At 36.4% G+C, this 23,456-nt stretch overlaps 2 protein-coding genes across 7 annotated transcripts in view; both read right to left on the reverse strand.

Annotated features, from left to right (window-relative positions):
• Nucleotides 1–3,623: 3,623 nt before the first annotated feature.
• Nucleotides 3,624–6,624, reverse strand: LOC115967255 (pentatricopeptide repeat-containing protein At3g57430, chloroplastic). The gene has a single exon (XM_031086316.1). It carries the CDS (start codon nt 6,549–6,551, stop codon nt 3,846–3,848), a length of 2,706 nt encoding a protein of 901 aa, XP_030942176.1. The 5' UTR covers nt 6,552–6,624; the 3' UTR covers nt 3,624–3,845.
• A 2,251-nt stretch (nt 6,625–8,875) lies between these two features.
• The window catches only part of LOC115968078 (putative disease resistance protein RGA4), a 68,996-nt gene continuing 54,415 nt past the window's right edge, over nt 8,876–23,456 (reverse strand). Inside the window, exons 2-9 of one of the 6 annotated variants that reach the window (XM_031087283.1) lie at nt 15,878–15,886; nt 15,315–15,516; nt 15,013–15,107; nt 13,767–13,849; nt 12,364–12,706; nt 10,476–10,927; nt 9,255–9,626; nt 8,876–8,940 (exon numbers count right to left, since the gene is read on the reverse strand). In XM_031087283.1, coding sequence (XP_030943143.1) covers nt 15,067–15,107; nt 15,315–15,516; nt 15,878–15,886 — 252 coding nt within the window. In that variant the 3' untranslated portion in view covers nt 8,876–8,940; nt 9,255–9,626; nt 10,476–10,927; ... (1 more) ...; nt 13,767–13,849; nt 15,013–15,066. Of the gene's footprint in view, nt 8,941–9,254; nt 9,627–10,475; nt 10,928–12,363; nt 12,707–13,766; nt 13,850–15,012; nt 15,108–15,314; nt 18,522–18,852; nt 19,314–23,456 lie in introns of those variants that run through there. The other 5 variants (XM_031087280.1, XM_031087281.1, XM_031087284.1 and 2 more) reach the window with 5 other exon arrangements.

Consider the following 23,456-nt stretch of genomic DNA (forward strand, 5'->3'; position numbering starts at 1 on the left):
AAAAAAGGTTTAGATGAAGAGTCTATTGATTTTAGACTTTGTTGATAACATTTTAGATAAACACAACTGCTATAGTTGTAAATCAAATATTACTTTATTTCATTACTTGATTTGTCATATTTATCCAAAAAATATGTATATATCTATTCTTAAAATCTAAAAATTTATTAAAATTTATACAATTTGGTGAAGCCACTTGGCGCAACCACGGCGTCTAAGCCCAACTTTTATTATATATAATATGATATATATATATATATATATTTTTTTTTTTGTGAAATATTAACCATATAGAATTTTTCCTCCTTCAACTAAATGAATAGATTCATCTTTCTCTGATATCATATTTTAATACGATTGAGCAAATTTATTCTATTGGCTTCAAATTAAATGTCTCGACATAATTTGCTTAGTAGTTTATCTTCTTCATAATCAAAGGTTTTAATATGCAACTTTTGCTAATAATTAGCCATGGCAAAACCGGTCAAAATTTGCCGACCCAACCCAAACACAAATTTGTTAAGCTAAATAAAAAAGAAGTTGACCCATGACCTGACATGTATTTTAGGTCAACTCGATTCAACATGGCTAACCTGTTACCCAACCCATCTTTTTATAAATAAAAAAATAAAAAATAAAATAAAAAAAAAAGTTTTGGTAAAAAAGTAATAAAATTAAGACATAGTTGGATTACTTGTTTGTTATGGGCTTTACACTACACAACGTCACAACCTAAACTCAATTGACAAATATAATGCACATAAATTTTACATGAAAATGATACATATATGTCATATAGTATATAATAGTAAGATTTAGATCTTAGAAACTCTGGATGCGCCAACTAGCTCTATTTTCACTGCTACAGGTGGTTAAATTCACATTAATTAGGATAGTTCACTTTAGGTAAACTTTATTATCTAAGTTTCAGCACTAAATATTATTAAAAAAAAAAAATTCAAGAATTTTCAAATAAAAATAAAATTTATTTTAATTATTTTGACCATCTATCATTTATTAATATAATGAGTAATACTACAAAAACAAATTATTTTACAACATTTTTACAAAGGGTTTATGTGGCTTTAGCATTTTCTAAATAATTATTAGTAAGTAAAAATATAATATTAGCGGTAGACCTATATTAGAACTAGTAAGAATTTACTATATCAATAATTTGTAAAAATGTTATAAAATAATTTGTGACCGTAGTATTACTCTAATATAATTAAACATACAAATTACATGCTATCCTTACACCAAGAAACTCAATATATGTTTGCCTTTCAATTATTTAACCTCTATTAAAGTTTGAAGTGGCTCAATAAATTTTGAGAATATTTTTTAATATATAAATTTTTTTTTCATATATTATTTTAAATTAATATGAGCATCGCATAGGAATACTACTCATACTATTATTATCAAGAAGAGTATACATAATCACAAGAAGAGCATCGCATTGACAAGTTTTTAATTTTTAGTATTATTATTTTTTTAGAATTATGTATTATTGTTCATAAATAAATATTTATTATTCCTTAACATGTGAGTTGAGCATTCATCAACAATTCCTTTTTTTTTTTTTTTTTTCTTCTTCTTTTTTTGAGAAACAAAAATTAACGTTCTAGATTACAATGGTTTTAGCTTTAGAAGATAGCACTAGGCATTTAAAATATGGGATATGATTATCTCCTTGTCTTTGTCTCTCCAGCAGAAGCTTGAATGGTGAATCTCATCCCACTGTGTAGAATAGCCTAGACTTCAAATCTTTTCCAACAACTTGCCTGCTGTGTTCTTTTCCTCTTCATCAATCACCAAGTATGGATTCCTCTCAATGGGCTTGAAGTCGAAGAAAATAAACACATAGAAAGCCAAGCTCGCAGCCTCTCTTCTCTTGAGGTATCCCTAACCATGCATATCTATAATTGATCAACATAATACCAAACCCCCACCACAGCCATGTAAAATTGCTTGAACAGTGGTAGATTTTCAAGATTCTTAGCTGCCTTGCCATCTTTTTTGGATGCTTCTCGTAAGCTTTTAATTTACCGACTTATTATTGGGAAGAAAAACTGCCCGACAACACAAAACATCAATCAAATAGACAAATATGGATCCATGTAAACCAATCGTTTGTTAATGGACCTTTATCCTCCTATTTAAACAGCATAAGCTATATACTCCAGAACCTGTGATGGAAGTACAATTATCCAGTTCCTATAAGGACAATGACACTGAAAAGCAGTATACCCTTCAAGAACTAAAAATGCTCAAATGCTACATCCCAACCATGACAAGTACCAGTTTATTTCACGTATATATAGTCGGGGAAAAGCACATATGATCGCAAGTTCCTTGAAGAGAAGTAATGCACTCATAATTATATGGATTTTGTTAATAATTGTTTTTTTTTTCATGCATGTAAATTGTAAAGACCCATATAATGAAAAAACTTGTACATATGAGAAAGAAGAGAAAATAGAGCATTGACAAATTGGTTTCGCCGGTAGAAAGGAACAACTTTTCTTCATATTGTAAATTGTACATCTCAGTGTGGACGTACATTGACACTCAAATTCTGATTGGCAATTACCAAACATCAAAACATGGTCGGCAGGTTAATCAATGGTAGTGGAAACATAAATTTTTAATTTATTGATTCTAGTTCCAGTCAAACTTAAAAATGATTGATTTCAGTCACTAAATGTATGTTTGGTAACTATTTTTTCCCCTTATTATCTGTTTTCAAAAATAATTTTCTATTTTTGAGACTAAAAAACTTGTTTGGTAATTCAAAATGGACAGAAAATAAAAACTGTTTTCAAAACTCAATTTGTGGAGAAAACTAAAAACACACATTTAATTTAATGAATTTGTCTCATTTAATGAGTTAGCATTAGAGTTCAAATTCTAATAACAACATATTTTAGCATTTTCTATTTTTTTTTCAAAAAACTATCTTTTTAATTTCAACTAACCAAACATGTTTTTTATTTAAAAAATACAAGAAAATGATTTTTTCTTTATATTTCCAAAAGCAAGTTTTTGAAAATAGAAAACAAAAATTGTTACCAAACATAACCTAAGGTTTAAGGTAGTCTATTTTAGTCTCTATCAAACTTATAGTGATCGCATTTAATCCTCAAGGTGTCTAAGAGTGACACGGCATGCTAGTTTTTAGTATGGTCATGCCATTGCTTCATGGGAGATACTTTACAAATGTTGGCAAAATGACTAAAAGCGATCACTTTAAATTATTGGGGATGACAAATGATTACTTTAAATTTTAAGGACTAAAATCATTCATAGGTTAAATTTTAGGAACTAATGATTTATTTTGCCTTTTAAAAAAAGTGTGTGTGTGTGTGTGAGAGAGAGAGAGAGAGAGAGGAGAGAGATGGAAGCATTTCTTATTGGATATGCCCTAGTGCACTGGTATTTTTATTGTAAAAAAATTACTAGGCCAAAAAAGAAAATGGTCAGATGTTTATGACAGAGAAGCCGTGTTGGGCTAATCTTCCAACTCTACTAACAATTTGTAGTTTATAAACCACTCAATGGATGTAAATAGAACAAAAGTACTTGTGTAGCATAAGACGTTATTCAATGGACACCCCAAACACTTTCATAGCTTGAAATAGATACTGGAAAATTCACAGTTTGAGATATCTGGAATACAGGCTGTCTTTAAAAATCTAGCCTAAATTACTAAAGAATTGTGTTCGTTCCAACTATATTTCAGAATGTGGAAACATAGTCTAGAACAGTACAAGATGGTTTAATATCTAAACAAAAAAAAAAAATCGTAAATCTTCAGAAGAATAAATGAGGTTGGGCATTTATTACCAGTAATCTCCACATGAACAAGTTCCATTCCTAAAATGGTGGAACCTCCTGACATCTCTTAGAATGATCTCCCTGTCTACTATCTTAGATATAAACTTGGTTGCAATATGGCAGTCATTACAAACTCTAAGGTTCTTGGCAACCCTAATGGTAGTTCCAGGAGGGCTGTTAAGGATGCCAAAAGCTATTGCTAGTTTCTCACTGTGCCCACAGAGTATAGTTTCCTTCTCCTCCTCGTCAACGTTATGGAGTACACAAGAGGTGTCAGGCACATAACCTACCTTTCGCATCCTTTCTGACAGGGTTTCAAGAAATCCATGGAGCAGCTTACTTTGTGGGTGTAATACATCCCCAGCCAAAAACTTATGAACCTCATCGCCCAACTCAATCCAGCTACACCCAGGTTCTTTTCTTACTCCCATTTCCTTCATCTTTTTTCGAATCTCCATTGCCTTTCCCCAGAGTCCGGCAGAAGAGTAGATATTAGACAGAAGAACATAGTGGCTAGCTACATTTGGCTCCAAGTGGAAGAGATTGTTTGCTGCAATCTCTCCAATTTCTACGTTATGGTGCATCCGACAAGCACCAAGCAAGCTACTCCAGGCATCTTTTTTGTCAAACTCAGGAGGCATAGTATTGATAAGTTCAAATGCTTCTTCCACCCGACCAGCTCGACCAAGCAAGTCCACAACACAAGCATAGTGGTCTGGTGCAGGTTCAACCTTGTGGTCCTCTTTCATTTGATGGAACAAGTGTAAGCCTTCATTAACCATCCCTGAGTGACTACAAGCTGCAAAAACTGCAATAAACGTAACTTGAGTAGGCCTTAAAATGATGTTCTTTTCTCCTTCTGTGGCCAAATTTTTAAATAATTCAAAGGCTTCCTCCCCTTTCCCATGCATCCCGTAAGCCATGATGAGAACATTCCAGGTAATTACATTCTTGATGGGCATCCGATCAAAAACTCTCCTAGATAAGTTCAAGCAGCCGCATTTTCCATACATGTCAACTAGTGCACTACCAACTGCAACATCAGATGCCAATAAATGTCTGACAGCATAAGCATGGATCTCTTTCCCCTTTGCTAGAGCTGCAAGAACAGAGCAACCTGGCAGAACAGTCATTAGTGTAACTGAATTTGGTTTAAGAATCCTATATTCATCCACACAATCATCATCTCCGTATCTTTCCAGTTCTACCCTTTGCATCTGATTTAGAAGGTTGAGTGCATGATCATGGCGTCCACTAATAACATAACCAGTGATCAATGTGTTCCAAGACACTATATCTCTTTGCTCCATGCAGTTAAATATATATTTTGAAATTTCTATCTTCCCCATCCTGGAGTACATGTCCATAAGTGCATTCTGCACGTACTTATCCCTATCCAAACCCCTCTTTATTACATATCCATGCATACCTTCCGTGTCAGAGAACAGTTCACAGCTTACACAAGCTGGCAACACACTTGACATTGTGGTGGCATTTGGACGAATTCCATCAAGTGCTACCATTTGAAAGAAGAGGTTCAAGGCCTTCTCATCATGCTCATTTTGTGCATAACCGGTAATCATAGCATTAAAAATTGCAATATTCCGCTCTAAGATTCCATCAAAAACTTGGCGACCACTTTCAACTTGTTGACAGTTACAATACATGTCAACCAAAGCACAGCCCACAAAAGAATTCTCAACTAAATCAGTATTTTTCAATGCATAAGCATGAATTTCCTTCCCTCTGTCTAACATCTCCAAATGAGAGCAGGCAGGAAGTACGCTTGCAAAGGTGACCCCATCAGGTACAATTCCTTTGAGAACCATGAGACGCAAGAACAATAAAGCCTTTAAAAATTGATCATTTTGAGATAATAAACTTATCATAGTATTCCATGAAACCAAATCACGGTCCTCAAATAACTCAAATAAAGATCTCGAGTCATCAACCTTTCCAAGCTTAGCATACATAGACATCAATGCATTGTTTGTATACGTTCTCCAATTACCCGTTCTCAAACTATAAGCATGAACTTGCTTACCAAGCCGCAAACCATCATGTTTATGCAAATTCGAACAAGCAAGAGCCACACTTACCAATGTAAACGAACTAGGCACCACATTCTCAAACAACATTAACCGAAATGCCTCCAAAGCAAGCTCCCACTCCTGAAACCGACACAAGGCAGAAATGGCAGAGTTCCAAGAAACTTGGTCCCTCTCAGTAATTCTCTCGAACACCTTGTATACGTCCCCGACATCCCCACATTTCCCATACACATTAACAAGGGAATTGGCCACGGTAACCCAGGAGGAAGCGTACCCAAACTTGAAGACATGGGCATGGATCTGTTTCCCCAAATTCAAGTCCTGAAGACCCACCACGGCTTTGAGGACCGCCGGGAAAGCAAAGTTATCCGGTGGAATACCCAGTTGAGTCATTTGGATGTACGTCAGAATGGCTTCCAGAAAAAGATTGGACCGAGCTTGGAAGCGAAGGGATTCGACCCATGAGTCCTGAGAGCGTGATTCAGACAAGGGTTTCGCAGAGAAAGTGGTGGTGGTGGTGGTGATGGGGGTGAGAGTAGTAGTGGTGAGAGGCTGAGAATGGACAGTGTGGCGGTCAGACTGGAGGGAAGGCAGTGTGAAACTACGTGAAGAGAATGGAAGAGTGAGAGGAGAAAGTGGTTGAATAGTGTAGCAAGACATCTGACTCTGGTACTGGTTGATGGTAGTTATTACAGTTGAGATGTTAACATACTAATTATTTTATGAGATTTTGGGCTTCCTCTAGTTTGTTTGTTTGTTTGATATATATATATATATATACACACACACCAATCATGAAGTAACTTTTTTGTTCTTGAAATTTGAAGTTGTTTTTATTATGGTATTTGGTAGGGCAATCATTTTTCAAATTTGATTTCATTATATTTAACTTTCTGTTCCTTTATATTTGATCTTGTTTTCATATTGATATTGTTATCCATTTTTATTATTAATTTGATGGTTAAGTATCCTTTATGTTTTTTCTATTAAAAAAAAAAAATGTCATTTATGTTTGACTATTTCTTGAATGGTTCTAAAATGTTTTGTAAGTTAAAAAAAAAAAAAAAAAAAGCGTATTTTGGACAATCAAATTACTAACGAAAATGAAAAACATAGCTAAAATGAAACATAATCAAATATGAAAATTCATAATGAAATTGGCCTCAAACTTTTTCCATATACGTTTTAAGTGGAGGAGTGTCATTTTAATCATAAACTTTTTCCATTAAAAGTATTACTTAATGTTATTGAGTTACAAGACACTTAACAATCATCTCCTCCATTTGGTTTAAATTGAAAAAATACATTTCTAGTTGAGTTTTTTCATAAATTTAATGCATTGTATGGTTGGGCTTGATTTTTAAAATTTTCATTCTAATTGTTACGTGGCTATGTACTATGAATTTCCTATATATCTTATTCTAGATTTACTCTCTGTGTTCTAATTAATTAATTAATATTGTTTTTTTTTTTTTGGTTGAATTAGGGATTTGACTTTAAATTTTGTCTGCATCCAATAGAATCTTTAGAATTTATCAACTATTCTCTGGCATCGCAGCTTCGCAGTTACGTCTTTTGCGTAATCTAGCCTTGTATCAAAATGACATTTGCTCCTCTCCAGCCCAACGATTGTGGGTGCAAGCGCATGTGACACAGCTTTTTGGGTGCATCACAGTACATGTCATCATATTAACACAGAGGCAGCAACATCATACCGTTACAGGCATGACATCAATCGAGCACATTTACATCCAAAGCATTGCATACAAGCATTCATTATCTAGAGAAACAAGTTATCATGTCAAAAGATGTATATTCATACTCATATGCATGACTTACCTACCTTAAACACACTCTCTTAAACAATGAGGAATAATTACCTACCTTAATTTTTTTTAAGGAACAAACACACACAAGTAAAATACATGTATACTTCTTTGTTAAAAAATACACTAACTAAAGCTTATTAGACACACTTACCACACTTTCTTTTTGTGGACATTTCCATTTCTTTGTTCAACTTGATATATCTTAAGCTTTTTTGGTCTGTCTTGATTTGCAATAAACTTTCAAGGGAATGATTTTTCTAAATTTTTGCGTAGGAAGCACATCCTTGTGAAGATTGACACTATAGTCTAATCTTGTGGGTTGTATGTTGAGTAAACCATTTTCATTGAGTCAAATATACCGTAAAACAGAATAATTTTGGGAAACACAGAAGTACTCGAATCATGAACATATGCTTACTGCTTAGCCAAAGAAAAGGAGAAAATAAAAAGAACCAAAAAGATCAAGAAATTTTAGACAAGAAAAACCACACAGTGCTATTCTTTTTCTCTTCATCATCATCCATGTACGAACGTGTGGAAAAATCTTACGTACCAACTTGTCAGATGTCAAAAATAGCTGCAAACATACCACATACAAATCTAAAAATAATTCCAAGATCACTCAACGACAAACACCTGATGAGTTGATTGGTTGTTCCTCATCAACCATCAATTTCCCTCTTCTTATATTCAGAAGACTCTGATTTCTCTCACTAATTCAGTTGACTTCCATAACTTTGTGTGGTATTCATAGTTGTTGAAACAGGTAGATATGGCACGAGAATATTACCAACTTGTAATAAAAAAATAAAAATAAACTGAGAACAGAACAACACAATAAATGGACACTACAAATTCTTTCCTTTCTTTTCCATCCCAATGGATGTATCTTTTCCTTCCACTCCTCTAATAAAAAACTCACAACTCAGTAATGAAAGTAGTCTGATCAATGGCAAGATCCCTTATGGGCAGGAAAAGGCTGAAGCTTTCTCCAATGCTCTAGTTAATCAACAGAAACCAATTTCAAAATTCTAGAGGAAAAGGGAAATATCACCACCTTCAATTTGAACCAAAAGCTGGATTTTGTTTTCCTGGGTTCTGAATAACTTCTTCTAGAGAACATTGGTGGAAGAAAGCTTTGCTGTTCATTTTTTCCTTGCGAAATTATTTTCGAAGGGCAACAATACTTTTCTGCAGGGGGCACTCCTGATTTCCTTACACTGATGAACATAAAAACAAGAAATTCATACAAACAAGGGACTTGTTTACGATATAATTAAACAAGGTAACACATTTCTTTATAATTTTTTAATCAGAAAAATGAATTCCTGTACTTGTACATACAAAGCTCCAAATTTATATTCGATATTTTTTCCAATAGATATAAAACATATAATTGTCCAAAGACGCATTATGATTTTATGATAAGCTAACTATCCTTAAGAGATCAAGACTACATCACAGACTAAATAAAATCCATGTTATGTAAGTGCCACAATACAAACAAGACTTATTAATTAATTCAACCTGATACCTTCTTCGTCTTGGGTGCATTGGTCACCACTAATGGCATGCAGTGAGAAACCTGGTGTTTCTTGCTTATCCATTTGCTCTAAATCCATAATGACGTCTCCATCTTCTTCTACAGTACAGCCACGATCACAGTGATTTCCCACTTGCTGTCCTCTTCCCTCTGAGCGATTCCTTGAAGCAGCAAGGTGTGCTTCTCTGTCCTTCCGTGTGGAAGAGCGTGCTCGAGCATGGCTTAAATCCCTGTGATTCTCTCAAGCATTTGTTGCCAACTTAGTCATGAGAGAACTAACATTTTGTTAAACTACACTCTTGTCCATCGTCATGCTCTGATACCACTTTGGTACACATTGGACCATGTCCTTGCCAATGGTGGCTAGTTTTGGATAGATTACAAAGACCAAAATAAGATAAGATTAATTTATGACAATCCTGACCTCCAACTACTAAAAAACTAATTATTTATCTATCTGACAATTATTAAAGAGTTACACTACTGGTTTTTATATTATATGCTACAATGTTCAAATTCAAAAATTATGCTCATAAGTCAAAACAACCACATTACAGTTTAAGATAGAGTTTAGGATGGATGTATGGTGTACGAAGGATGGATCAGAAATTGTTAGAAAAAGTTAGGACTGTTTGAAAGAAGTCAAAAGTTTTTTCCTGGTAAATTTATAGCTGAACTGAAATGGGATTGCAATTTTGATTCCTTAAATTTTGCTATTTAGCCGGCCATGGGTTCATATCACCAATTCTTAATGTCCATGATACATAAGATGTCATGTGTTCTTTTATCAATCCATCAGTTATAAAACTAATGAATGTAAAAAATAAATCTCTCTCTAACTCCAAGTTACCATCACATGGTGGAACTAATGTATGACCTCTACCCCCACCTCTTTTTGCTGCAGCTTCTCTTATCTTATGAGGAAGAAGGAAAGAGATTATTTTTTATTAAAACAAAAAAAAGGAATTTATTAAAATAAGAATTTTATGTTACTAACCATCGCACTACTGTCATGCATATCCAAAATGCATGACTATAGAAATCAAATCCACACCAAATACATGTTCCATTACATTATTATTTAAATACGATTACTATAGAGAAAAGAAACAGCAAGAATAAAATGAACAAGGTGTACTGTACATAATCAACAATATGCAACAAGACAAAATGAAGTGCAGACAGCTTCAAGCAAGAGCTTAAAAACCTCACTTGAAATAGCAAAGTCCACAGCAGCAACAAAAAGGCAGTGCAGAAGCCCATTTAAACCACAAGCCAGGTTAACATCAACACAACTGGTTTCCAGTACATAATTCAACACACCCTTGCTTCCAAACATGGTAGCAGTCACGAGGGCTGTCTTCCCTTTAAATCCCATCATCTTTGACCCAATTCTCCTCCCATACCACAAGCTTCCCTCATTGATATAATGACATTCTTCTTCCATAGAACTTTTAAAACCAATTAAATCATCAAAGCCCAAGAATTCAAGAAATATTGAAATGATGTTGCTGTCTTGTTTCTCAAATTCACTGCCCATGATGAAACCTGTTTCAGAAGGTTTCCCCTTGGAACCACTGCTCATGGAAATCACACTATTCTCAGATCTTCACAGTCTCTCTCTACAACATTTGTAACAAATATAAGATTCACATATGCTGCTCCTGAATTTACAAAAAAGAGCAAAGAGCATATTAGAAAGAAAAAATGCACTCATAGAAAATTACACAGAAACAAACAGAGAAACAAACAGACAGAGAAAGAGCTCCACTCCTATAAACAAATATTCAGCATTAGCCATATATTCATACAAATATCATCCACATTCAAATCAATATTGTTATGGCTGTGATGCTAACCAATGCTCCCAAAACCTTAAGGTGTTAGGAAGAGTCACATGAAAGTCTTTATTCAATGGCAGCAGAGCAAAACCCCACGTCTGAGTGCAGCGGGCGGGCGTGACCGCATGAGGGGCTTCACAGTGCATTGGTAGACTTGCACCAGTTGGTAGGGCTGTAAAGCACCAATGCCACGTGATCCCCAATAAGGCCACGTGACAACAAAACTTTAGGGTGATTGCTAACAATTCCAACAGATATGAAACAGAACTTTGTCACATTCACAACAAACACGGCCAAACATTTTCTCATAGGAACCAAAACATGAGATTCAACAAAACCATGAGATTCAAAACATAGCTTACATCCTTTTATTTCATTTTCTTAGCAACCAACTAGGATGCTTTAATTATTAACAAAATAAAATGGAAAGCCCCATATCAAGTTGCTCTTTTCCCCATTAATTAATTCATTCATTATCTTTTTTTTCTTTTTTTTTTCTTTTTTTTTCTTTTTTTTTTTTTTTTTTTTTTTTTTTTTTTTTTTTTTTTGTTTCTTATATGTTTTAACAGACAAAAATGATATTTAAAAAAAGAATCACTCTTCATAACAAATCAATCAAACAATAAATGCAGTACAGAGATTCCGAAAATAACTTTAAAATTCCCATACCATCAGAAACAATAGGAAAACTAAAGCAAACACAACAAAGCACAAACCATTTAATGTAAACACTATTGCAGTAAGATGTTCATAACTCAGATAATGAAAAGCACAACCCAAAATTAACCAACCAATAGACCATATACTATAATGTAGCATTATAAAAAGATGGAACTTTTAATAAGATAAAAAATCCTAACAATTTTAAACTAGGAAGCAAACAACTGAAACATATTTGACAACATTAAAGCAGAATGTATCAAGCCAAAATAATGTGATGCAGGTGATTTTCACACCCATTAACCTTGCAGCAGACCAACACCCAACACAAAATCAAAAGGTGAAAGCAGAGTCTTTTTCACTCACTAAATTGATAAACCATATGAAGCCAAGGCCATTGAAAAGTTAAAAGGTCAAAAAGTTACAAAAAAAATCATAATATCAAGTCCAGTTTTAAGTTCAGAAACCAAGATTTGAACATATGATTTTTATCTGTAGCAAAGTCCACAGTAGCAACAAAATGGAGTGCAGAAACCCGTCCAAACCAGAAGCCTAGTTAACATCAATAAAACTGGTTTCTAGAATATAATTTAACACACCCTTGCTTTCAAACATGGTAGCAATCATGAGGGCTGTCTTCTCTTTAAATCCAATCATCTTTGACCCAATTCTCCTCCTATACCAAAAACTTGCTTCATCAATATCATGACATTCCTCTTCCATAGGACTTTTGAAACCAATTAAATCATCAAGGCCCGATAATTCAAGAAAATTTGAAATGATGTTGCTGTCTTGTTTCTCAAATTCATTGCCCACAATGAAACCTGCTTTAGAAGGTTTCCACTTGGAACCACTGCACATGGAAATCACACACTTCTTAGACCTTCACACAGTCTCTCTCTACAAAATTTGTAACAAATATAAGATTCACAAATGCTGCCCCTGAATTTACAAAAAGAGCAAAGAGCATATTAGAAAGAAAAAATGTCACAAAAAAACACAGACAAAGAAAGAGCTCCACTCTGATATTCATCTATAAAATATACTAACAGATAAACAAATATTCAAGTGTTAGCTACATATTCGATAAAAAAGCTTGACAATTTTAAACTAGAAAGCAAACAACAGAAACATATTTGACAATATTAAAGCAGAATGAATGAAGTCAAAATAATGTAATGCAGGCGATTGTCATCCCCATTAACCATGTAGCAGACCCACACCCAACACAAAATCAAATGCTGAAAGCATGGTCTTTTTCGCTCACTACATAACACAACAATGAAACTTTCTTTCAAAAATCCCGCATGAAATGAATTGATAAACTACATAGAGCCACTGCTAATGAGTGGTCAGGTTTTCTAGGTCAGGGGAGAGTGGGAGACAGTGGAAAAGTGAGAGAGAACCAAACAAAGTATGAACATTTCCATTAAAGAAGAAATGACTTGTTGAAGGAGAAGAAACATTTTTTTTTACTTTTCCTTTTCAACCTTTATTGGGAAAATTAAGAGGTCATTCTGGTAAATGACTTTTTATTTTTTGATTCATTGAGGATCCAAATTACCTGCCTTAGATGCAACCAATTTTTTTTTTCTCTCTCTCTTAAGACAAAAGTGAAAAGGTACTAAAAAAATCATGAGATCAAGCCTGGTTTTAAGTTTAGAAACCAAGATTTGAGCTTATGATTTCAGAACTCCCATAGACTGCCACATTGTTTGGAAACGATGACAATTTTAGTAACAATTATTTTTATTTTTAATAAAATTAGCAAGAAGACTCCCTCTTCAGCCATGATTGCCATGCTAGTGTAGAAGTATTACATGGAAGAATAAAGTGATTTTAAGCTATAAAACCTTGATTTCCCTATGCTTCATTAGCTGACTTGTTGCACAATTACAGAGCCCTAAAGTTTGAATAAGTACCAATTGGTTCTGTATATGAGATCAACTAAGATATTTGTCATCATAAAAAAACAGTATAGAATAAACAATTAAGCACATACCTAGGATGTGAGAAGTTTTTACCAAACGTCCCCTGTTCTTGCCAACACCCTTTCAAAAGTTTGCTTTGCTCTTCAAAAAATCTCTGCATATAGAAATAGTAATTAAATTTTCCAAAACATCAGAAGAAATAATAATAATACAACACTATGCAGATGTTTTAAGCAAGTTATGGATAAATAACTAAAAACATCGATAATTAAGAATCTGAAGTGGTTGCACCCTACTGACAATAGAGATTCTAGTGATTATTTTCTAGCTGAAACTCCAAAAAGGCCTTCTTTTGATTCTAAGGCAATCTTATCTCGTTTCTCTCTCTCTCTCTCTCTCTCTCTCTCTCTCTCTCTCTCTCTTATATTTTTTCTTCCTCTTCTTTTAAACTATCCTTTTTGCATTTGTTCTCCAAGTTTATAACCATATCCAGCAATTATTTAAGCCCAATCTCAACCTTGAAATCCTTAAACCTAATTATTAGTGCAGTAAGATGCCTGATGTCAGTAGTGACCAACTTGCAATCTCTTCTTCAAACAGTACAATCAAGTTTATGATACCCCGAAATCATTAGAAATGGTCTGTGGATTTATAGTGAAACAGATAAGAAAGAAGAAACAAGCAAGTTTAGAACACTAGGGACATTAAAAGAGGAGAAATACCTTTGGATGCTACCTAAAAGACACTGTAACATTAATCTTGCCTTAGATAGTATGCCCCTCCTTAATTCATCAGTTCAATAATTCAAAATATTTTCTTATACCCATATGAACCAAGCTATTACTGTAAACTATAAAATTTTAGTTTTGCCAATAGACACAATAGCTCAATATTTTTCTTCACATGCCAACTCTTGTTAACCAAGAGAAGGCTGAAACTGGGGTATCAACAGTGGTTCTAGCACACTGATGGAGTCAAAAGGCCATAGTTGTAACCCTAATAATGCTACAGCTGATCACACAGGGCAGGAGGAGGTTATTAATAGAAGTACACGGATCAAAAACATATTCTTAGCAACAACAAAAAAAAAAAAAAGGGCCAAGTGCTCCTTTTTTGTCTTTATCATAACTGCAGACATGCCCATAAAATGGAACCCAGCAAGAAAAGAAATGTATATTTTAAATGAAACCCAGAAAAGATTTATAAAAAATTTCATATTTTTACATAAAAACAACTAAAATCAAAACAAATTAATCAAATCCAAAGTTCAAAGAAAATTAAAAAAAAAATGTAGAGTTTTGCTTATATAATACTTACGCTTTCCTCTTCCCATATAAAATCCTCTTGTTCTTACTGCAATTTCAGCATCAATCACACAATCAGAAACCCATATAATGAGGCCCAGGCTATATCTAGGCGAAGAAAAAGAAAAAGAAAAAGAAAACGTAAAGTTCTGTTATTTATTTATTTGTTTGTGTGTGGAAAAAGAAATTATAGAGTTTTTTAATTTTGGTTTTGCTTGTGCTATCAAAATCTTGCATCTGGAATTACTGAAATTATAAAAGAAGTTTTTAAAATTTTAAAAATAAAATAAAATCAGAGAAGAGTGAAGAACATACCAGGAAGCGTATGCAGTAGTTCAATATATTCTAAGAATCTACTATTTTCGATTCTAAGATTTGGGATGTGAGAAATCTTATCCCAATCCTCTCCATTTTCCTTCTCACATCTTTTCTTTAATTGGGGACATCTGGCAATTTCCAGGGTATGTAAAGAGGTGAGGTGACTCATCCTTTCGGGAAGTGACGTCAGATTGGGACAGTCCCAAATCTTTAATGTCTCAAGAGAAGTTAGGTTTTTAAACCACTCTGGCAGAGACTTCAACTCCTCAATCTTGTATAAAAACAATTGCTTTAATTTGGAGAGAGGAGGGGAGAAGGAGGAGGAAGAGGAAGAGGAAGAGGACGGAAATGAAGAAGCCCTTCCTCCCGTATTATTCATCTCTATTGTCTCTTCCAACGGCTTCAAACTGCTATTCCTCAATTGAAGCATTTTTTCAAGATTTGGAAATAGCGGCATGCAAGTCATCATAGGGCAATCCTGGAAATAAAAGAAAGAAAGACGCGGAAAGTACGGCATGTGTTGGTGATAGTGATTAGTTGATGATGATGATGATGATGATATTGTTGATGTCGTTGTTGCCTCATTCCCCTTATCCACACTCCTCCACCATCCCTTTAGATTTGGGCAACTACCGAGATCGAGTGTCTCAAGGGATGGGAAAAATGTTGAAGCAGATATCTCATCATTCATATCCCCGTCTGTCATGTACTCCAGACCATTCATATCCAGAATTTCTAATACTCGGAGAGTTGGGAGTTGATACAACGGTGGCAAATATTGGCACTTGTTACAATTCCATATTCTTAATTCAACGAGATTTGTTAAGATTGAAAGCCAACTAGAAACTCTCACACCCATGTACCCGTTCACGTTCAAAGATTTTAAACTTTGATGTGGTTGGAGGCCATCCATGGAATTTTCATCATCACAGGTATCTACGGCATCATCACCCTCCAAATTCCAGCATAATCCCAACTCACTGAGATGCTGCTTCTCCTTCAAATTTGCTGCTTTGAATTCTGAGGAAGCATCTTTCACCCATGCCAAATTTTTAATCTCTAATTTTCCTCTCAAGTCATTTAGCTTCTTTAATCCCGCTAGCCCACCGCAATGCTTGAAAGAACCTACAGAACCCTTACTCACAACAAATAAGGTTAATGTCTGAAGAGAAGTCATTTGCCCTAATCCACATGGCATATGAGTCAAATTCTCACAATCATCTATGTGAAGGTGGTTGAGGCTGACCAATTTTTGAATATCTACGGGTAACTCTCTAAGCTTTTCACACCAAGAGAGCTTTAATGTTTGCAAATTCACCAATTTAATAATACAACTAGGGAGAACCTCAATATCATTAGAGGAAAGATCAAGGTACTTTAGATGTATCAAAGTACCTAGAGTATTTGGCAACATCTTCATATTTAAACCATGTAGGTCTAACACACGCACGTATCTAGAAGTAGAAATAAGTTTTTTGAGAGTTGATTCTTCAATTGTTCCCTCATCATAGCTCCATTTATTGTATGCCAATATAAATGTTCTTATCTTGTTTGCTCTAACCAATGTGCTTAAATTCTCCTCAAAGAATGAAACATTGTAAAATGGAAACGATAGATGGCGTCCTTTTTCATTCACATTTTTTGCATTGGAATCAACCAATGTACAATCAATCCTTGATACATATTGTGCAAGATCATGGATTAAATCATGCATTTTAAACCCCCTAGTCATGCCTTCATCTTCTTCTACTTCTTGGAAGAACGATCTCCAAAGTAGCTCCTTGAAGTAATCGTTGGCAACATCCACTAATAGTAAGTTCTCATCTAGTGATTGGATAAACCCTTGTGCTATCCATAATTGTATCAATGTCAACTTATCAATCAAATAATCTTTGGGAAACAATGAACAATATGCGAAACAACATTTCAAATGTGATGGGAGATGATCGTAACTCAATTTTAAAACCGGCATAATATCATCTTTCAGCTGAGTTACATTTGTGAGCTCAATATTCTTGATGTATGACCATTCAAATTCTGTTTTTTTGTAGTTTAAGACTCGTCCTATTATCTTTATAGCAAGAGGCACTCCCTTACATTTTTTTAGTATATCCATACCAATTGCTTTAAAGTTAGTATTAATGGTCTCTTGCTCTTCTTCAAATGCCATCTGCTTCAATAATGCCCAAGACTGATCCTCTGACAGGCCCTTTAAAGAATATTGTGAGATTGGGCTGGTAATATCTGCAACCAATTTGATCCGTGTAGTTATCACCACCTTACTTCCCCTTTTACCATCCAACAAAAGAGTTCTCAATTTACCCCATGTTTCTTCATTCTCATTCCACACATCATCCAACACAAGTAAATACATCTTTTGATTGAGAATTTTGCGAAGTTCATTTTGCAATTGTTGCATTACAAGGCTTTCAGGTTTTTTATTAGTTGCGGATATAATTATATTTTCAACAATGGTTTTCACGTCAAAGACATCAGAAACACACACCCAGATTTTCAATTCAAAATGAGCCTTGACAATCTCATCATTGTATACATATTGAGCAAGTGTGGTCTTCCCTAGCCCACCAATTCCAACTATTGATATGAACGAAACATCCTCTTTCACGTCAAAGTCTTGCAATAGATCTATGATGGCCTTCTTATCCTCCTCTCTCCCAATAACTTCTTTGTCACGTACAAACGAGTGAGTTTCCCTCTCCCTACTCACAGTCCGTTTCTCTAAAGGACGCTCTATCAATTTGAATTTGTTCCTATTATCTGCTATATCATTAAGCCTCTCCCTCATGGCTTTTATTTTGCAAGCCATCTTATGACTAAAAAGCAGTTGGTTTGAACTTGAAAAGAAAATGCGTACCTTCTTTGCCATTTTATCACCACCCATCACCTTACGCCGAAACACATGAGTGGAGAACTCGCTCAGCAAGTCATCAGCATCAAAAACTACTTCTCTGAGCTTCGTGAGCCAGTGCTCGACTTGGTGGTTCTGGACCTGCTGCTCCTCTGCATCTTCAAGTACAGCTTGAATTGTGAGAACAGTGTCGTTCATTTTTTCGAGCTCATCTTGGACACCCCAGATCGATCGAATCTTTTTGAGAGTGGAGGAGCCCAAGCTTTCAATGATCTTCTGGACAACGCCATAGAGGATTGCATCGGCCATTTGTTCTTGTTGGATGAAAGAAAACGCTGAAAGACAGAGAAGAAAGCTGAAGGCAAGGATGAAATGCGGGAGAAGGAGGATTAAAGTTGATAGGAACTCAGGAAGGAATACAATGCTTGCCTTCACCACGGCACCGCTGCTCCATAATTAATGGTTTCACGTAAAGAATAAAGAGCCTATAGGTTCGGACCGGGTTTTTTAATATCCGGTCCGTTTATTAAACGAATTTTTCTGTTAGCTCCAAACCCGGTCCGTCGGGTACCCGCGGGGCCCGCTATGCCACAATTTGGGCTTAAACCGTGGCCCATCCCAAAAACTGAAAACAAGTTGGTTTGATCTTGAAAAGAAAATACATACCTTCTTTGCCATTTTATCAGCACCCATCACCTTGCGCCGAAGCACATGAGTGGAGAACTCGCTCAGCAAGTCATCCGCATCAAAAACTACATCTCCGAGCCTCTTGAGCCAGCGCTCGACTTGGTGGTTCTGGACCTGCTGCTCCTCTGCATCCTGAAGTACAGCTTGAATGGTGAGAACAGTGTTGTTCATTTTTTCGAGATCATCTTTGACACCCCAGATCGATCCAATCTGTTTGAGAGTGGAGGAGCCCAAGCTTTCAATGATCTTCTGTACAACGCCATAGAGGATTGCATCGGCCATTTGTTCTTGTTGGATGAAAGAAAACGTAGCAAGCTTAGCTGATAGAGAGTAGTTTGAGATATGAGAGGAGGAAGATTAAGTGGCTGTGAAGAAGGAAGACTTGGCTAGTTATGTAAAGACGAAGTCCACTTAAAAATTAACATATAAATGTGAACAACGGTTCCACCGCTCAATTATTCCTTAATTTTTTTGAAAAGCCGCTCAATTATTACTACTTTAACAGCAGCCCCCCTCCTCAATAATGGTTTCTGTGAAGACAAAAGAAAAAAGCAAGAAGGCCCCAGTACTGCTCAATAATTGAGTGTATAGTCACTATCTTTGATCCAAAGAAGGAAAATAAGAATGAAATACTGGGACATAAAAGCTAAGGAAAAGTCTTTCCACACCGAAAGTTTCACAGATATGACGCCAATTTTATTTAATTCTTAAGTATTTTGGTAGGAATTTGAGAAATTTCAACATCAAAGTTGAATTTATTTCTGAGTCGCTCTTTGATCACATAAATGCAGGGAGTACATGATTTGTGTTTGATAAAATGTCTCAAAAATTTGTATTGTATGGAATGTTGTGCTAAATGGTCTGTTTACTTATTGTAGGAATAATTTGAAACTGTTTTTTGAAATTAAATTAGTACAGAGAGGAGTAAATGTTTAAGTTTAAAACACCCAAAATTGAAGTTTATGGTGTCAGATAAAACACTTTCAACCTATTTCTATTTTCTCCATTAAATCCTATAAATTCTATCTTCACATATCTCTCTTCCCTTACTGGCAATACTCAAAATAAATAAATACATAATTCACCTTTTTGTACGATCTTGGCGCCATCACTCATAAACCAACCTATCATCTAGTTGATAACTAAAGCATAAGCATGGTAGAACTTATGTGTTCCATGATAATTAGGCTATTGTGCCTTTGATGAGATAATTTTCTCTTTTCTCACTTACAAACACACTGACATATTCTCATTTTTCTTGGAATTTATTTTATATATATATATATATATATATAATTGTCACTAACATTCATTTTGTATTTGTTAGTATGTAATTGGAATTTGAATTAATCTGAACCTTTCAATGTCTTTTCGTAATCCTTACTTTCTATCATTTTTAAATTCTAATAATGTCTCAACAAAATCAAGGAGGTGAAAGTGAATTTAAATTGCGGTACTACTATAGTATTATCATATCACTAATCAACTTATAAGTGTCTGTTTTATGACTGATAAAAATGAATTAATAAATTTTTTTATACTAAACTCATTATTATCTTAAAAAAGTGATGAACTCAGGTGATACACTGGAAGAAAATCAGGGAAAATTTGTGCCTTCATTACCATTGTCATGTAAGTGGATGTCATTTTCTTTTTTTCTTTTTTTGGATTCAATTTATGTGCATATTTCACTTTAGTATATTTCTTTATGATTAATGCACAAATATGTATGCGTTTTTTTTTCCCCTCATTCTCTGTCATTTTTTAGGTTTGAAATATTAGAAATAGGTAATAGGAGCATTTTACTATAAAAAAGAAATAGCTAAGAGTTCTCTCTTATTATATTTTTCTTTCATGTATATATATTGTAGGGTCACGATTCGTGGCGGACCGTAACAGTGTCGGGTTCGCACGTAAAACGGCCCTAACAATATCATTTGTAGAGCGTGGGTTTGAAAGGCTAGGCCTTGATCGATAGGCGGTGGGTTTTTCAGGGGGTTCATACAAGGTTAAATGATCGTCACCCCTAGAATACTTCTCATGGAGGTGGGCTGGGAGGCTCTCGTTTCTTGGCCATTTTTTCCCCGCTCCCTTTCTTGGCGCACCTTCCTTTTTATTATATAGTCCGGCCTGGTTGATCCTGACCCTCCACTTGTAGGTCAGGCGGGAGCTTATCTCTGTGTCCGTCCCGTCAGCCATCCCATCTAACTTTCTATTAGTTGCATGGATCAAGGTTCACACTGTCCAAACGTCTTTTCTTTTCAACCATCTCTGGGTATTGGCAGGTGCATTTACTGAAGAAAGGACGCGTTTTCTTTAGTCCAAATTTCACACCCTGCTTCCCTATGGGCCCCATTTCGTTCACATCCCCTGGAGGGGGGCTGTTTGGGGGTTGCCTACACCGCAGTGTGGGTCCTTCTATTACAGCTCCGGAATACCGAGGACAGGGTAAGTCCTCAGCCATTCCCTTCGCCACGTCGGCCATTGACCATTCGTCCTCGGCAGGATACCCCTTCGACACGGGTTCTGGGCCCAGGTAGAGTTTGGGCTGGGTTGCAGACCTCTCGGGCCCACAATAGCCCCTCAAAATCCTGCTATCCGTTCCCTCGGACGGATAGGTGGGTTTTGATGACACCAGGGATCAGCTAATGCCTAACAATCCTCGTCATATATCGATTCCCGAGGTTTTTCACCTGCCCTAGGCACGTCCCCAGAGCCGTTCGGAAGGCGAAACGTGGCCTCATTAAATGCGGGCGGCTTGGTGCTTCCCACGTTCAACGGTGTGATGAAAATCAAACGGTGATGATTTCCTGGCCTTTTCAGGCGGGAAAATGGGCGTGCAGTTTACCCTAGAAAGTATAAAAGATATTCTGGAGATGGATTCGTCTCTCCAGTTATATACTTAAGAGCTTTAGCGCGTGTATCCAGGGTTCATCTGAACTTCCGCCCAATTTCAAGTTTATCTCAAGCACATATAGCCCATCCGAAGCGTAACTCTCCCCTTATGTAAGTTTCCTACCTTCATTAACTCTCATTTTTTCTTTGTCTGGGTTTATTTCTCTCTGGCTCCCTTTCTTTTCCGTCGCGGGTTAGGTTTGTGCTAGTAGATGACTAAGGCAACTAAATTGAGGTTGAGGAAGTTGGTCGACACTGATGAGGCGATGAATAAGTTCATTGTTGATTATAATATTCCCCCCAATGTAAGTCTGGAGCACTGTAAGATGGGGGAATGGCACATTAAGAGGGGAACGGGCGCGGTTGTAATTCCCGTCCTTGCCTTTGTAGAGGGAGGTATGAGAATCCCTATGGGGCCAGTGACAAGGGGTTACCTCAGGCATTTCCGTTTAGCCCCTACCCAGTGTGCCGGCAACGTTCTTAGGATTTTGGGTTGCGTGGACACTTTAAATGAGAAGATGGGTTTAAGACTGACCCACCATGATGTAAATTGGTGCTATAACCTCCAGAAATTGAAAGGAAAAACCTATTACATGAGGTCAAGGGACGATAGGGTTCGGTTGATCCAGTGCCTTCCTGATTCCAACAAGGGACTGAACAAGGATTTCCTTATTGTCTCTGGGGAGTGGCATGATGGCGACCCATGCCCCGTAGTAGAAGGAGAACCAGGTGGGGTTTCAGGAATGGAAGAGGGATAACCCTTTAATCCATTCTAATCTAATGTATTTTGATAACTAACCATGCATATATGTTTGTTGTTTTTTTTGTAGATGCACGTGCCTATACACGGCATTTTCATTTAGTCAATCGGGCGGATTTGGAGACCGTTTTACAATCGGCAGTTTTCGTGAATGACAGTGATGGCCAAGTCCGTGCAGCTCACAAAATACTAGGGTACCCTCCAGTTCAGAAGTCGTTTGGGGACGCAAAGCACGTGATCAGTGCCCGCCGTCCCTGGCTTCCAAAAATTACCGTAGTAGAAAAGGGATTTTTAATCTCTCAGGAGCCAGCTGTCCCCAAGAACATCCCCCTGGTGGGTCCATCTTCATCTCATCAAGCAGCCGAGGACGAAGGTGAACCCGATCTGACGGAGGAGGGGTTCAGGGTTTTTGATTTAGTCTACCAATCAGAGGACCCTCCTGGTGACCTAGGTGACCCAGCTTTGTCCGAGGCTGAATTGTCGTTAATAGGCACCTCTTCGCAAGCCGAGATGGGAGTCAAGAGAATACCTTTAACCCCCCTTCTCCAACTCCTCGAGGCCCAACCAAGGAAGGATACCCAGGAGGCACCACAACCCGATGCTCCTCCTCCACCGCCTCGACCCCTTACAATCCAAACCCGGTCATCCTCTACCAAGTCCCAGCCACAATCCAACCGCCCCGAACCTCCCACCCCCTCCCAACCAGCTCGGTCCCCCAGACCTGAAGGTGCTGATTCTAAGAGAAAGAGGAGTCCCAAGGGCAAGGACACCGCGGATGAGGGAAAATCCCAACCTTCAAAGGAGAAGGATGAGGCTCCGCGTACAAAACAACTGAAGCTCTGGCCCCAAAGCAAGGGCAAAGGACCCGCAGTTCAAACCCCTCAAGGCAAGGGGAAAGGAATTGATTCCCAATCCCTACCGAGCGCCT

This window comes from Quercus lobata, chromosome 11 (assembly GCF_001633185.2).
Source record: "Quercus lobata isolate SW786 chromosome 11, ValleyOak3.0 Primary Assembly, whole genome shotgun sequence".
Taxonomy (NCBI): Eukaryota; Viridiplantae; Streptophyta; class Magnoliopsida; order Fagales; family Fagaceae; genus Quercus; species Quercus lobata.

Bases quoted from the DNA above. Each gene is read 5' to 3' on its own strand.
- LOC115967255 (XM_031086316.1), bottom strand. From the start codon at position 6,551: ATGTCTTGCTACACTATTCAACCACTTTCTCCTCTCACTCTTCCATTC.